The sequence below is a fragment of the Scyliorhinus canicula genome, chromosome 15 (genome assembly GCF_902713615.1).
Source record: "Scyliorhinus canicula chromosome 15, sScyCan1.1, whole genome shotgun sequence".
NCBI lineage: Eukaryota > Metazoa > Chordata > Chondrichthyes > Carcharhiniformes > Scyliorhinidae > Scyliorhinus > Scyliorhinus canicula.
In genome coordinates, this window is record NC_052160.1 from 34,598,134 (window position 1) to 34,613,914 (window position 15,781).

Consider the following 15,781-nt stretch of genomic DNA (forward strand, 5'->3'; position numbering starts at 1 on the left):
TAAGAAAATAATAACTAGGAGCAGGAGTAGGCCATCTGGCCCCTCGAGCCTGCTCCGCCATTCAATGAGATCATGGCTGATCTTTTGTGGACTCAGCTCCACTTTCCGGCCTGAACACCATAACCCTTAATCCCTTTATTCTTCAAAAAACTATCTATCTTTATCGTAAAAACATTTAATGAAGGAGCCTCAACTGCTTCACTGGGCAAGGAATTCCATAGATTCACAACCCTTTGGGTGAAGAAGTTCCACCTAAAATCAGTCCTAAATCTACTTCCCCTTATTTTGAGGCTATGTTTTGCTTTCTGCTTTCACCCGCCAGTGGAAACAACCTGCCCGCATCTATCCTATCTATTCCCTTCATAATTTTATATGCTTCTATGAGATCCCCCTTCATCCCAGTACAGTCCCAGTCTACTCAACCTTGCCTCGTAATCCAACCCCTTCAGCTCTGGGATTAACCTAGTGAATCTCCTCTGCACACCCTCCAGCGCCAGTACGTCCTTTCTCAGGTAAGGAGACCAAAACTGAACACAATATTCCAGGTGTGGCAATTATACAATTGCAGTATAATCTCCCTAGTCTTAAACTCCATCCCTCCAGCAATGAAGGACAAAATTCCATTTGCCTTCTTAATCAACTGTTCCACCTGTAAACAAAATTTTTGCGACTCATCCAAATCATCTACGTAAATTGTGAACAATTGTGGGCCCAACACATATCCCTGAGGGACACCACTAGCTACTGATTGCCAACCAGAGAAACACCCATTAATCCCCACTCTTTGCTTTCTATTTATTAACCAATTCTCTATCCATGCCACTACTTTACCCTTAATGCCATGCACCTTTATCTTATGCAGCAACCTTTTGTGTGGCACCTTGTCAAAGGCTTTCTGGAAATCCAGATATACCACATCCATTGGCTCCCCGTTATCTACTGCACTGTGTCTGTAAGATTTGATTCTATCAGTATGACTATGTTAGGCTGTTGCTTGACTAGTCTGTGAGACAGCTCTCCCACCTTTGGCACAAACTCCAGATGTTAGTAAGGAGGACTTTGCAGGGTCGACTGGGCTGGGTTTGTCATTGTCGATTCCGGTGCCTACGTCAGTAAAAGGTAGTCTGTTCGGTTTCTTTCCTTTTTATTGACTTTGTAGCAGCTTTGATACAACTGAGTGGCTTGCCAGGCCATTTCAGAGGGCATTTAAGAGTCAATCACATGGCTGTGGATCTGGAGTCACATATAGGCCAGACCAGGTGAGGACTGCAGATTTCCTTCCCTAAAGGACATTAGTGAACCAGATGTTTTTTTAAAAACAAGTAACAATGGTTTCATGGTCATCATTTGACTTTTAATTCCAGATATTTATTAGATTCAATTTCCACCACCTGCTGCAGCTGGATTTGAACCCGGATCTCCAGAGTATTAACCCGAGTCTCTGGATCACCAATCCAGTGACAATACCACCATGCCACTGCCTCGCCGGACAGCACGTGTTAGGGAACAGTTGCTTTTAAGTGTTGATATTCTGTCAGTTATTCTGTCAGTTTAATAGGGAGTGCCTCTTAAAATGGTTCTTTCAGAGGCTGAGAGTTTCCTGGGTGCGGAAGGAAAACCAGCGATGGAGATATAAAACTTCCAACACATTACTGAATGTCAGATCTATCCTGGAACTCGATGCTCAAACGGATTGGCATTTGCTCTTCGTTGAAGTAAGATATGTCGATGAATGTCTCCAGCGTAGACTTTCGAAAGTAAGCCACAGAGAAAATTGGACACTGCAAATACCTCCCGTTAACACAATTAAAAAAGAGGGTGATGTAATCTAAACATTAAACATTTTCTGTTGCTTGCATCGTATCTAGTCATTCCACTGGATGTCATTGCTGCCTTCTTAATGGTTAATATCGCAACAATTTACAAAAAAAAACGATTCGATGGCCAAAACAATCTATAATGAGCATCTTTGGGACTGACTTCATTTTTCCAGACAGGTAGTCTCCAGTTCAAGTTTGAATTATTAACATCTTGTCGGGTCTGTCGAACATTAGATGGTCATTATACAAGTGGCCTCATTTTACAGCAATCTTTAAGACAGGCTTGACTGTAATTTGATCATTTGATTGCAGCATTTAATATTACGCTTCCTACTTAGTTCATTAAATCACTGTACTTACTCCAAACATTTGCCTAAGGTCTGGATCCCGGAATCTGAATGGAATATTGGAGACATGGAGCCGCTTGGGCTGTGTCTTGTTATCTGTGTTTTCAGTAGACTGCGTTTGCTGTTGTCCCTCAGTCTGTGCTGCATCATCTGTCTGCTAAAAAAGGGGAACACACAAAAAGAGGAAATTAAATTCCAGCACTAAGGTTATTTATCACAAATGATGCATTTTGATTTGAACACTGAATTAAATTCTCTCTGCGATTTCACGTCCAATCCTAATGTTTGCATTTGTTCGCCATTTTATCATTGTATGCAGACAAATATGTCTCCTTTTTCCTGCCAACAACATCCTGCAAAAAGCAATAATATAATAACCTGGTTAATTGTTATAGCATTAAGTGATCTAGATATGTGAGCAGGTCACCAGGCGAACTCTCTCATCCCAGAATAGTGCCATTGGATTGTTAACATCTACCTAATCTGCAGGAACAGTGGGTTACTGGGGTTACAGGGATAGATGGAGGCATGGGCTGAAGTAGGGTGCTCTTTCCAAGGGCCGGTGCAGACTCGATGGGCCGCATGGTCTTTTTCTGCACTGTATATTCTATGATTCTATGAACAGATAGACAGGACCTCATTTTAATATTTGTTTGAAGAAGATATTGGACATGAATATTAGCTCAAGTCCTGATCTGGGATTCAACTCCTTCTGACTTAGAAGAGAAAGTGGTGAGTGTGAGATTGACAGCCCTTGACATCAAGGCAGCATTTGACCCAATGTGGCATCAAGGATCCTTCGTTGTGGCTGTTGGAGGTCAGTCATCTCAGTTCCAGGACATCACTGCAGGAATTCCTCAGGGTAGTGTCCTAGGCCCAACCATATTCAGCTGCTTCATCAATGATCCTCTTTCCATCATAAGATCAGAAGTAGGTTGTTTGCTAATGACTGCACAATGTTCAACACTAGCCACATTCATGGCTCCTCAGATACTGAAGCAGTCTATGTCGAATTATGGCAAGAGCTGAACAATATTCAGGCTTGCGCTAACAAATGGCAAGTAACATTCACACCACACAAGTGCCGGCAGTGACCATCTCCAGCAAGAGGGAATCTAACTTTTGCCCCTTGACATTCAATGGAATTAGCATCACCGAATCCCCCACTATCGACACCCTGGGGCTTACCATTGACCCGAAAACTGGAATAGTCACATAAATACTGTGGCTATAAGAGCAGGTCAGAGGCTGGGAATCCTGCAGCAAGTAATTCACTTCCTGATGCCGCTTCCCCCCCCTCTCCAAAAAAAAAAGCCTGTCCATCATCTACAATGCACAAGTCAGGAATGTAATGGAATATTCTCCACTTGCTTGGATGAGTGCAGATGCAGCAGCATGCAAGAAGCTCGACACCATCCAGGACTACGCAGCCCGCTTGATTGGCATCCCATTCATCACCGGCAAACAGTGACAGCACTGTTCATGAGCTACAAAATGCACTGCAGGAAATCACCAAGGCTCCTTAAACAGCACCTTCGAAACCCAAGATTGCTACCATCAAGAAGGAAAAGGTAAGCGGACACATGGAAACCACCATCTGCAAGTTCCCTTCAAAGTCGCACACCATCCTGTCCAGGAAATGTATCACCATTTCTTCACTTGCTGGGTCAAAGTCCAGGAACTCCCTCCCTAACAGCACTGTGGGTGCACCTACATGATGTGGACAGCAATTGCTCAAGAACGCCACTCACCTTTGCCTCCTCAAGGGCAACTAGGGATGGGCAATAAATGGTCCAGCCAGAATTGCCCACATCCCATGAATGAATATTAAAAAAAAACACTGATCCATGCTGATTTGTGCATATTGTGTGCAACCACCCTGCCAATGATAAGCAAGATGTGTACAGTTTTGGTCACGTTATTTAAGAAAGGACACAAGTGCATAGGAAAAATGCAGAGAAGGTTCACTCAACTCATTAAACAGTAGGCCTGTATTTAATGGAGATTAGGAGAATGAGATGCAATCTTATTGAAACAGGGGAAGATCCTGAGGAGAATTGACAGGGTGGTTGCGGGAAAGATGTTTCCCCCTTTGTGGGAGAGACTGAACTAGAAGACACAGTTTAAAAATAAGGAGTCTTAAAATGGAGTAGGGAACATTGGGCGGGATTCTCCAACCCCCCGCCGGGTGGGAGAATTGCTGGGGGTCGGCGTGCAACCCGCCCCCGCCCGATTCTCCTGCCCCCCCCCCCCCCCCCAAAAACCGGCCTGGCGTGAGTGAGTCCCGCCGCCAGCCTCGGAGAATGGCGGGGTCTGGCGCGACTCAATGGGCACCGGGGCCGCCCGGATTCTCCGGCCTGCGATGGGCCGAAGTCCCGCCCGCCTGTAGCCGGTCCCGCCGGCGTAAATTGGAGTAGGTCCCTTACCGGCGGAAACTGGCGGTGCGGGCGGGCTCCGGGGTTCCTGGGGGGTCGCGGGGGGATCTTGTCCCGGGAAGTGCCCCCACAGTGGCCCACCGATCCGCGGGCGGGCCTGTGCCATGGGGGGCACTCTATTCCTTCCGCACCGGATGTTGTGGTCCTCCGCGATGGCCAATGTGGAAGTGAATACCTGTGCGCATGCGCGGGGATGGCGCAAGCACGCGCTGGCGCTCCCGCGCATACGCCGACTCACGCCGGCCGGCGGAGGCACTTCGCCGCCGGTTGGCATGGCGCCAGGCCCCTATCCCACCGGCCGGCAGGGCGCCAACCACTCCGGGGCGGGCCTAGCCCCTGAAGGTTCATGCCACTCCGTCCCGCCGGGACCCCCCGCCCTGCCGGGTACGGGAGAATCCCGCCCATTATTTTTTCTCTCAGAGGGTTGTTAGTCTGTGGAATGCTGTTCCCCAGAGAGCAATTGAATATTTTTCAGGCAGAGTTAAATAGATTCTTGACTGACAACGGCATAGGGGAGTAGAGAGGAAAGTAGAGCCCTTAATCAGATCAGTCATGATCTTCCCAAATGTTGGAGCAGGTTTGAGGGGTCGAAATTCATGTATTGGTATGTTCTTATATCAATCTACTTCTTCTATATTAAAAGCAAGTCAATAAATAGACACTGTTGCAGCTGGTTAACATCCAGTCAACCATTTACAATGCGCTAGCAGCAAATATCTCTTGATGCATCCCAGGTACTGTATTGTCGGTGGCTATTCAGGTAATTCATCACATTGGATAGTCCACTGCTATCTATTTACAACATGGTGGCTTTGTAAAAAGTGTTGTGCTGGTCAATGAGGGCAAAGTTCCAAAAATGGTCAATACCGTGTTCAGGGGCAAGAATTCCAGATCCGAGTCTCCTCAGCCATTTTCATAAGGACAGAGAAACTTTCCTTCTTGAAGAAATATCAGGCCCTATTCTCTGTTCATTCCCTTTCCCCTTCAGTTTGTTCTCCTCCCTTTAATGCCATACCCATTAGTCTTCACTGGCAATGTGGTGCCTTATCAAAGGCTTTCCTAAAGTCCATGTGCTGCATTCTCCCAAAATGGAACTATGTCCCCACGCCGGGGACTTCCCCTATTTATGTACTTCCCCCTCTTTACTTTATCAGTTGCCTCTTCAAAGATCTTTCTGAGATTTTTTCAAGCAGTGTTGCCTCTGTGCTGCCAATTCTCATTATTTTCTCGATCTGGAAATGTGGTAATTTGCCCTCAATTAAAAAATCTTTTTTTTTTAAACTAGAGGTATTAATCTATCTGGCCTAGAATTACTTGGTGTAGCTCCGTGTTTCCTTCAATCCTCATGTGGAGAACTGTAGGTTGAACTCAGTGAAGCTGATGGTCCATCTGGTGGACGCAAGTGAGAATTGCACCGGCCTGAGGGGAATTATCTGTGTATGTCCAGGTCAGTGGAAGTGAAGGTGACACCTGAATAAATCTTATAGCCTGAGAGTTCTAATTGAAGGTAAATACTAAAAGAACCCAAACCCACCAATGATTTGCAACACCTAGCATTCGGAGAAGAACATCACCTACAACGACCACAACCTCAGCCATGAAGATATTCACCTCTTATTTCCCAGATTAGTCCTCGTTACTTTTACCCTTTCCTACCTCTCACCGTGTGTTTACCTTGTGTGCGTCTGCGGGGAGGGTAGGACGGGGTTAGGGGAATAGTTATTGAGAGACTCTTGATCTATTTTTGCCATTGCATGCTGATTTCTTCCCGTGTTATAAATAGATTATTTTTAAAATAGTTTACTGACAAATCTTGCACCTATAACTCATTGGAGCAGTCAAGGGTGAACGGTCTCAGGAAAATACATAAATTACCGGTTAATTCACTTATGTTGGGATTCCAGGGTCTGTGGGGTTAGAATTGGTCACACACTCACCCAGGGTGTTGTAATGCCGCCTGTAATCTCATTGAAATATGTTAAATTCTGAAAGGTTGATGCAGAGAGGTTGTTTCCCCTCGCTAGGGATTCTAGAAGGCATAGTCTCAGAATAAAGGATCAATCATTTAGGACTGAGATGAGGAGAGATTTCTTCACTTGGGTGGTTGTTGATCTTTGGAATTATGGAATTTGAGAATTGTGGCTGCCCCATCATTGAGTATATTCAAGACAGAGATCAATATGTTTCTGATCTCCTAGGGATCAGAGTACATGGGGATCATGTGGGACAGCAGAGGATCAGCCATGATCATATTGAATGGCCGAGCAGACTTGAAGGGCGGAATGCTCGATTCGTGCTCCAATCTCTTATCTGCTAGTGTTCTTATCGTTTTCTCACATTTTTATCACATTGGTGATTTCCTCTTAACTCCTGCCCACCACTTCTAATAACAATATTGGACCTGCCTTGCAACCTCTACCTTTTTGTAATTTTTTTTTTTGCAATATTCTCACCTCATGCACAGAATTTAATCCAGGCGACAGGAGACTTGCTCACTTGCCGGAGAGCTAGTGAGAGCTGCACGTCTTCTTTGCGAGAGGCCCACCAATCAGGCACTTAAGTAACCAGCAGCAGGGCTGCTCAGGTATCAAGGACCCCAGCGGTAGAAGCCCTGCCCCAGAGAGTTTCTGACTGATCAGAAGCTAGCAGCTGTCCATTGCAGGCAGCATCAGTGAGAGCAGTGGCAACTGATAGCCTTGTGCCCACTCAAGTGCCAGGATCTGTGAGGGACCCAGGCCACAATTGAATGAGGGCAGGTGAAGGAAACCAGCTATTTCTGATAGGTAAAAGGATTATTGATTTAGCCATTTTGATGTAAATACTAAAGCCCATGTTAAAATTCATTTTTAAAATGAATCCATCATAAAACTACAAACACAACCTCAGATTACAAAGCGTACAGCTTACAATAATCAAAGCATGGATTTAAAACATTTGCAACCTAACTAGAAGCAAACAAAACAATTCAATGAAGGTCAAAAAGTGTACCAAAAGTTAACATGAATCTACCATTGTTCAAAATGTGAATAAGTATAGCAGTCAGCATAAACCAGATCTGATTAAATGTGTAAGTCACATTCCAGCACACAGCAAACACCCAAAGATGCAACATATTCACATCTATGTTGCACACTGATGATTGACAACTAACCATCCAATCAAATGCATTTGAGACTCATCCAAGCCAATCAACACATTACAGGGGTAGGAATTGATGGAGTCAAGCTGATAAAATTTTCCTTAAAGATAGCGGTCTGGGCAGCCATTTTCATTCCGGGATCACTACTCGCTATCCTTATTTCATAATTTCGTATTTCCACACTAACTCTTAAGTCTGCGCAATCTGTTTTGCTTTGAGCAAGAAACCATTACTGTAGTTTTGAAAGTTCAATTTGTTTGTAAGCCACTAAGTTAATTATATCTCTTAAAGTCTTCTGCTGGCAGGGGCTTTGCAGAGAACATTTGTAACCACAAGAAGATTTCAAACTCTCAATTATAATCAATAGACACAATAAGGGCAGCAGGGTAGCATGGTGGTTAGCATAAATGCTTCACAGCTCCAGGGTCCCAGGTTCGATTCCCGGCTGGGTCACTGTCTGTGTGGAGTCTGCACGTCCTCCCCCTGTGTGCGTGGGTTTCCTCCGGGTGCTCCGGTTTCCTCCCACAGTCCAAAGATGTGCGGGTTAGGTGGATTGGCCATGCTAAATTGCCCGTAGTGTCCTAATAAAAGTAAGATTAAGGGGGGGTTGCTGGGTTACGGGTATAGGGTGGATACGTGGGTTTGAGTAGGGTGATCATGGCTCGGCACAACATTGAGGGCCGAAGGGCCTGTTCTGTGCTGTACTGTTCTATGTTCTAATAAAGATTTAATTTTGCACCCGAGACATGTAGCTTAAATTTCTACTGAGTTAAAGTGTATACAAAACTGCAGGATAGGGGTCATGGTGTGGGGCCAGCAGGAAATAGGGTGGTGGCTTTCATCAGCCAGGTCCCTTCATTGGGTACTGAATGTCTGACAATGACCGTCCCTGCTCCCCACCATCACTCCACCCCCCTCTCTCCATCCTAACCCAGGACCGCGCAAGCAGACCTGACAGGGTTTTGTTCTTGTGCTCCCCACATGGCAAGTGACTCACTATTGCTGATTGAACACCAGTAACAGCATGATGAGGCATTTAAGTAGACATCGATTGTCCACTTAAGGGCCTCAATTGGTGGTAAGACAGGAACACCTTCCACAAGCCTTCTCACCCCAGATGTAATCAGAGTGGAGGCTAGAGGTGGTAAGGTCCCTATCCTGCCATTCCTCCACCCAAGTAAATACTCCCCCACCTCCAAACCCGTCTCGGGGAAAGATTAAACTCCTTCCCTTTTCCCTCCCTCAAAGTCAAAAGAATATTTACTCCTCAGAGAGTTTGTTTCATATTTTCTGGCACCCTTAGTTTCGGTGAAGTGCCTTTTCTGGCTTATTAATTCCTATACTGGGCTATCTTTCATTTCTTTCGCAGGACTATTTCTCTCGTCCAAAATTACAAAACTGAGGTTTGCCTTCGCTATCTTTGTGCTCCTCATTAGAGATAGTGCTGCTCGAGTTGCTGAATCTGCTTTTCTGGTGCTCTGAGGCTATCTTGTGATTGAAGCTACATGATTGAAATTTCCACTCTCCAGTGAGCTTGTTAAATTCTTCAGTCGTAAACTAATGCCATTATCCGAATAACAGATATTCAGTATTTCTAGTCTTGCAAATCAACCTTCGAGTTTCCTCCGCACAGCGTTTTTCCGATTGTGCTGTCCAATTAGCCAATTTCCAGCAATTTAAATAAAAATTGTTGGTGACCAGACAGCCTTTCCAATCAAAGGCAAACAATTCAATTCTATCTTTTAATTCTGGCCAATCAGTTGTTTCGTAACAAATCAGCTTTTCCGTTTTTACTGCCCAATGAGTCATATTTGTCAGTAAAATTTGCACTTCCTTGGCCATTCTTTTAAAGGAACCCATACTGCCATGTGGATCTGAGTGGAGAGACTTCAGAGCTATGCGCCCATTTTCCTTGAAATAGGACATCATGCAGAATGAATAGTTCTTCTCCAAATTCAAAAAAATCAAATAACGAAAGGCAGAGGGTGCGATTCTCCGCTGCCCACGACGGGTCGGAGAATAGCGGGAGGGCCTTCCCGACATTTTTCACGCCCTCCCGCTATTCTCCCCCCCCCCCCCCCCCCCCCCCCCACGGCCGCCCCACGACACGAATCGCTGCTCGCCGTTTTCTACAGCGAACAGCGATTCTCCCCAGGCCGATGGGCCGAGTTCCCAGGCCTTTACGGCCGTTTTCACGAACGCAATAACACCTCTCACCGTTCGTGAAAACGGCCGCAAAGTGCCGTCCCGGACAACCATGGCACCGATTGGGACGGCCGTGGGGTGGCATGGGCCTGCGATTGGTGGGCCCCGATACCCACGCACTATTTGTCCTTCCGCTGCCCTGCAGGATCAGTCCGCGGGGTGGCTGAGGGGCATGACGGCCCATGCATGCGCGGCTGACGTCATCGTGCGTGTCAGCAGCCGTGACGCTTGGCGCGCGGACTTAGCGACGGTCGCTAAGCCCGCGATGCCGTGCTTCACGGGGCCGCGCTGCTAGCCCCGCCCGGGGGGGGAGAATTGGGTCCTGGGAGGGGGCGCGGAGGCTGCCGTGAAACATGGCCAGTTTCACGGCAGCCTTTACGACTCACCGCATTTGCGGAGAATCGCGCCCAGAAACTCTTTCTTAGACAAAAGAGAAAATGCTGGAAAATCTCAGCAGGTCTGGCAGCATCTGGGAGCAGGGAGGGAAAAGAGCTAAGGTTTTGTGTCCGATGACTCTTTGGCAAAGCTGACAAAGTTGTCAAACTCTTTCTTAGTTTGTGCTTGAAAAGTAGTTGCCTTTAGAAGCTGAAGGCTCACATCATGCAGCATGGGGCATGTTATAAGGCAGCATGGTGGGGCAATAACTGTGTCTTCTGTTACCTCTCGGCTCAATTATGGGAATAACGGTCGATGTTCCGTCTGTTCTATTGCCTTTTATTCATGTTGTGGCCTCGGAATATGATTGGCGGTGAAGACGCAGAGACAGCGGATTGCATTGCCCGCCATTTTACCATGTCTTGGGCAGCATGTTATATTTGGATCAGGGTGATTTTTCCTTCCAGCTCCTCAATCACGAACAGAGGGCCAGATTTTTCAATTCTGAGGCTAAGATGCCGTGACTGTTGAGGGGCTAGCAGCTGCACCACGTAAAACACAAATAAATGGCCGAAGAATTGCTGGATCCGTGGTCGCGCATGTGCACGCGACGACCTGCAGCGGTCGCACCGTACAACATGGCACCGGCCGTGCGCAGACCCAACCTGCCAGATAGTGACCCCCTGGACACGCCCTGGCCAACCCCCACCAGTCCCCCAACCCTCGCGGAAGCCACCACAGCCACACGCCCCCACGCTGTCATGAACACAGCTAATCGGGGGTGGAACATCGGGGGAGTGCCTTCAAGTGAAGTCCTGAGGCTGCCCAACGGCGTGCGGTGCACGCCGCGACGACGCCATTTCTGAGAGGGCGGAGCACGTGAAAGCTGCGTAAAAGAGGCACGCCCCCGATTCCGTCATTAAAAAGGGATTCTCTGCCCGATTGCCAATTACAAAATCAGCGTCGGGAAATGGAGAATCTCGTCCAGAGTGTCTCAGGACGAGCTTTTGGGGACAAATAGAAAGGATATGCAGACTCCAAATTTGTTTGAGAAGAAAACAGACAGAGGGAAGAGGATCAGGGCTGGGATTTTCAATTCTGGGCCGTGGAATCTGTCTGCTGCTTCGGTTCCACACAGCATGTTCCAAACATGCTGACCTGCCTGGATTTGTAAAGGGCCAGACTTATTGATGATAACGATCAGGCCCGCCACCATGGTGGAGGCGGAAGAGACCCCCTCCACCGCGCATGCACGGACTCATGCCGACCGGCGAAGGCCTTTCGGCCAGCCCCGACGCCAGCCGGCGGGCGCCAAAGGCCGTTGGCGCCGGTTTTGGCACTAGTCGGCGTAGCTGGAGCCACTCCGGCGTGGGCCTAGCCCTCTCCGCACCTTTGGGGAGGCCCGACCGCCACTCTGCTACGCCGGGATCCCCTGCCCCGCCGGGTAGGGGAGAAATTCGCCCATGGTCTGGCAGCCATGATTGGTGCGGGTTGGTGGGGGGGGGGGCTTCCTTGCTTTCCAAATGTGAGGCCTTCATGGTGGCCTGGCTGTCGCAATGTCTTTGACACAACATTCCGACTGGAAATTCAGGCCGGTGTGGAAACCTTGGTGGGTCTCATAATTGGCCTTAATTGCCCTCTATTCACTGCCTGCTGCTTGCCATTGGGGAGTTGATCCAGTATTCTTTTCTTCAAATTAATTGACAATTTAGCGTGACCAATCCACCTACCCTGCACATCTTTGGGTTGTGGGGGTGAGGTCCATGCAGACACGGGGAGAATGTGCAAACTCCACATGAACAGTGAGCCAGGGCCGGGATCGAACTCAGATCCTCGACGCCGTGAGGCAGCAGTGCTAATCAATGCGCCACCGAGCCGTTATTCAAAAATGTCTCTGGTCCACATTGCGAATGGAAATTCAAGTTGGCGTAGAAACCTTGGTAAATCTCATAATTGCCCTTAATTCACTGCTCACTGCTTGCCGATGTGTCGTTGATCCAGTTATTCTAAAAGTGATTTGCACCTGGGGAGGACACAGGAATGGCACAACATGTCAAAGAGTGGGCTCCAAGATTTGCTGATGTTGCAGTGGGAATCTTGGAACAGATGAGGAGAGGAGAAGAGGTTTGTCTATTCTCAAGTGGCCAGGAGGCCTTCCAGACAATCTTTGTGAAGGCATAGATAGCCATAGAGGGAAATGTGGGGGGTCCAGTCATGAGAACCTTGATACAATGCCATAAGAAGTTCAATTACCTCACATGAATGGTCAAGTTCAGTGAATGTCTCTTCAAATGCCACATCCAACTAACTGTAGCAATGAGCCTCACAAATTGCTCAGTGCACTGCACCCCCATCATCATCGAATTTCATAGAATTTATCATAGAATTTACAGTGCAGAAGGAGGCCATTCAGCCCATCGAGTCTGCACCGGCTCTTGGAACGAGCACCCTACCCAAGGTCAACACCTCCAACCTATCCCCATAACCCAGTAACCCCACCCAACACTAAGGGCAATTTTGGACACTAAGGGCAATTTATCATAGCCAATCCACCTAACCTGCACATCTTTGGACTGTGGGAGGAAACCGAAGTACCCGGAGGAAACCCACGCACACATGGAGAGGGTGTGCAGACTCCGCACAGACAGTGACCCAAGTCGGAATCAAACCTGGGACCCTGGAGCTGTGAAGCAATTGTGCTATCCACAATGCTACCGTGCTGCCCATTATCAATCTCTATCAATCACAGCACCTATCTAACATGCATATAATAACTTCACCTCTGCTTCAAAGATTGAACTTTTCTGCAAACATCACTCCATCATAGCTTGCACACAACACCAGCTATTCAATCAGAGAACATCAGCCAAACAGGTGCCACCATACTCACTATCATACTTGCTTCACACTTGCAGAATCAGGAGGAGCAGGAACTAACCAGCATGTCTTTCTGACTTTTGTGACCAATGCAGCACGTTGGCACAGTGGTTAGCACTGCTGCCTCACAGCGCCAGGGACCCGGGTTCAATTCCAGCCTTGGATGACTGTCTGTGTAGAGTTTGTCCGTTCTCCCCATGTCTGCGTGGGTTTCCTCTGTGTCCTCCGGTTTCCTCCCAAAGCCCAAATATGTGCAGGAGAGGTGGTTTGACCACGATAACTTGCCCCTTGGTTTCCAGGGATGTGCAGGTTAGATGATAGGACTGCAGGCATGGATGGAGTGCTCGTTTGAGGCATTGGTGCAGATTCAATGGACCGAATGTTACCTCCTTCTGTAGGGGCTCTATGGTTCTATAATCCACAAGGCAGTGATGTGTTGGACATTATTAGCAGCTATTGCTGAGGCTGTGGCTAGTGGCAGAATCGAAACCATCGACAAGGATGATATCCTCACACCTAATCCTCCCCTTCACGTTCCATTTCACTCTCATCCAACATACATTCCTGTTTTACAGGCTGAAGGTGGAATAAGCATGCCCCTTTTACTCCTCCCCCCCCCACCCCGCCCACCTTACCACAGCCTTACCCTTGTGCCTTTTACCATTCAGATACCCAAAAGCTGCAACCTAGCCAGGCAGTGAAGGAACAACAAGAGATTGATGTTGAAGACACAGCATCCTTTTGTTTCACACTTTGAGAGACCAGTTCAGATAATTAAACTGCTCATGTCTTAAAGAATAGATGGGAAGCAAGACCTGCTTCTGGTTAGACATTAGTCACGAGTATACTATAGCCAGGGTAGAAGGCAAGGAGAGCCCACATGGCAGTTTATCAGAGTGCAAAGTCACAAATGAGTTCTGTTGTAGAGAACTCAGATGAGATCCTGAATGGGACAGGTTAATGAAGAATGTTGATGAAATGATTTGGCAAACCATGCCATAAATCTTGCGATCAATGTCAAGGGAAATGGAACATTCTGACACTACCTTTGTACTGAGCCTTGTCCATCTTATTCAGCATGGAAATGTTGGCCAACCCCATTCAGTACACGTGTGAATCCAATCACGATATATCGTCTGATAGCTGATGTCACAGCATCCATTGTAGCACAAGCAGCCTCTGCCAAGACACTGCAGTGGGAGCTCAGATTGCTGTCATGTACAGTTAGCTTGTTGCCATGCAAGCGGAGATTGCTGCCATCATGGCTTTGGGTATCAGTGTTAAAAGAAGCTTGCAGGATGTCACAGCCGTTTAGCAATGTGTCCTCCAAATGATGAGTCGGATCGGTGAGGCATTGCCCTGGGAAGTGCCAGAGGCTCCAGGGAACAGAAACCTGCTGTCTTCTGACAGGAAGGCAGCATTCACCATCCCATCCCTTCCATTCCACCAATGTGCCTGTTGTTGCCAGTCAGTCCAGACCGTTGCTGCCTTTTCCGAGATGGTGCAGCCTGAAACTGATCTTTTTTATTCACCTCCAAGGCCATCTGCAATCTTCTCCACTAAAACCACGCTGTCTACCATTCGAGTAGCACTCATAGGAGCACTAAGACAGGCAAAAGCCAATGGACGTCTGGCACACAGCGAATGCATTCATTTAATTGTGCATCCAACACGACATGATATCCTTTGTCAATTTCATTTGCAATGTTTCTTTTGTAGTCTATTTTAGCTTCGCTTTGAGATCAAGAGCACAATATATTGGGCAATGAATGAGGAAAAATAAAAAGTGCCGCACTGTTCATGAAATGGAAACTGAGGTTGTTACTGGTATCACACGCCAATTAATTCTTCACAGAGAGCTTGGGCAGAAAGGGACCGTCTAGATCACTACATCCCTTTCTCTTCCTCCTCCTCAGCTCTTCACTTGATAGCTGGTGGCAAGGGCAGCTCCCATCGTCCCAGAACTCATTTTTGAACAGCACTTTTGATTGAGCTAAAGCATATGGACTGCTGCAGTTCAAGAAGGGAGCTCAACACCATCTTCCCAAGGGCAATTAAGATGAGCAATAAATATTGGCGTGGTTCGAGATACCTGCACCCAAGGAGTAATTTCCTCAAATATTGTTGGTAGTTGAGTGAAGGCTTGTTGGTGAATTGAGGAGTAGTTGAGGCTCGTGGCTCAGGTATAATGATATGCCATTGGAAGTTGAATTAATTCATCTTTCCAACTCATGTGAGGTCATTGTGGCACCACCTCCAGTTTCTGGACTACTTTGTCCATTATGGCTCTGTTCCAATTACCTTCTCAGAGTTTATCTGACGAGCTCCCTTTGAATGAGGAGTCACACACACCCCTCCTTCACCAAGGATTTATTATGAACGTTGGAACAGGCACTCTGTCCTGTTGTGACATCAGTCAGTATTCTTCCTGCTCAGAATATCTTCTTCAGCCACTTCCAGCACCTGCTCCAACCTGAAAGCATCTGTCCACTTAAGCACCTGTCTTTAAGCAGCATACACAAGCTTTAAGTGGTGCTAGCCGTACACAAACTTGAACTCAACCATTCAACAGCATTTTAAACT

At 47.2% G+C, this 15,781-nt stretch overlaps 1 protein-coding gene across 17 annotated transcripts in view; it reads right to left on the reverse strand.

The window, feature by feature from the left end:
• The window catches only part of rbfox1 (RNA binding fox-1 homolog 1), a 2,164,526-nt gene that overhangs the window by 152,188 nt on the left and 1,996,557 nt on the right, over positions 1 to 15,781 (reverse strand). For all 17 annotated transcript variants that reach the window (XM_038821058.1, XM_038821062.1, XM_038821067.1 and 14 more), the window contains one exon: positions 2,181 to 2,324. In XM_038821058.1, coding sequence (XP_038676986.1) covers positions 2,181 to 2,324 — 144 coding nt within the window. The remainder of the gene's footprint in view (positions 1 to 2,180; positions 2,325 to 15,781) is intronic.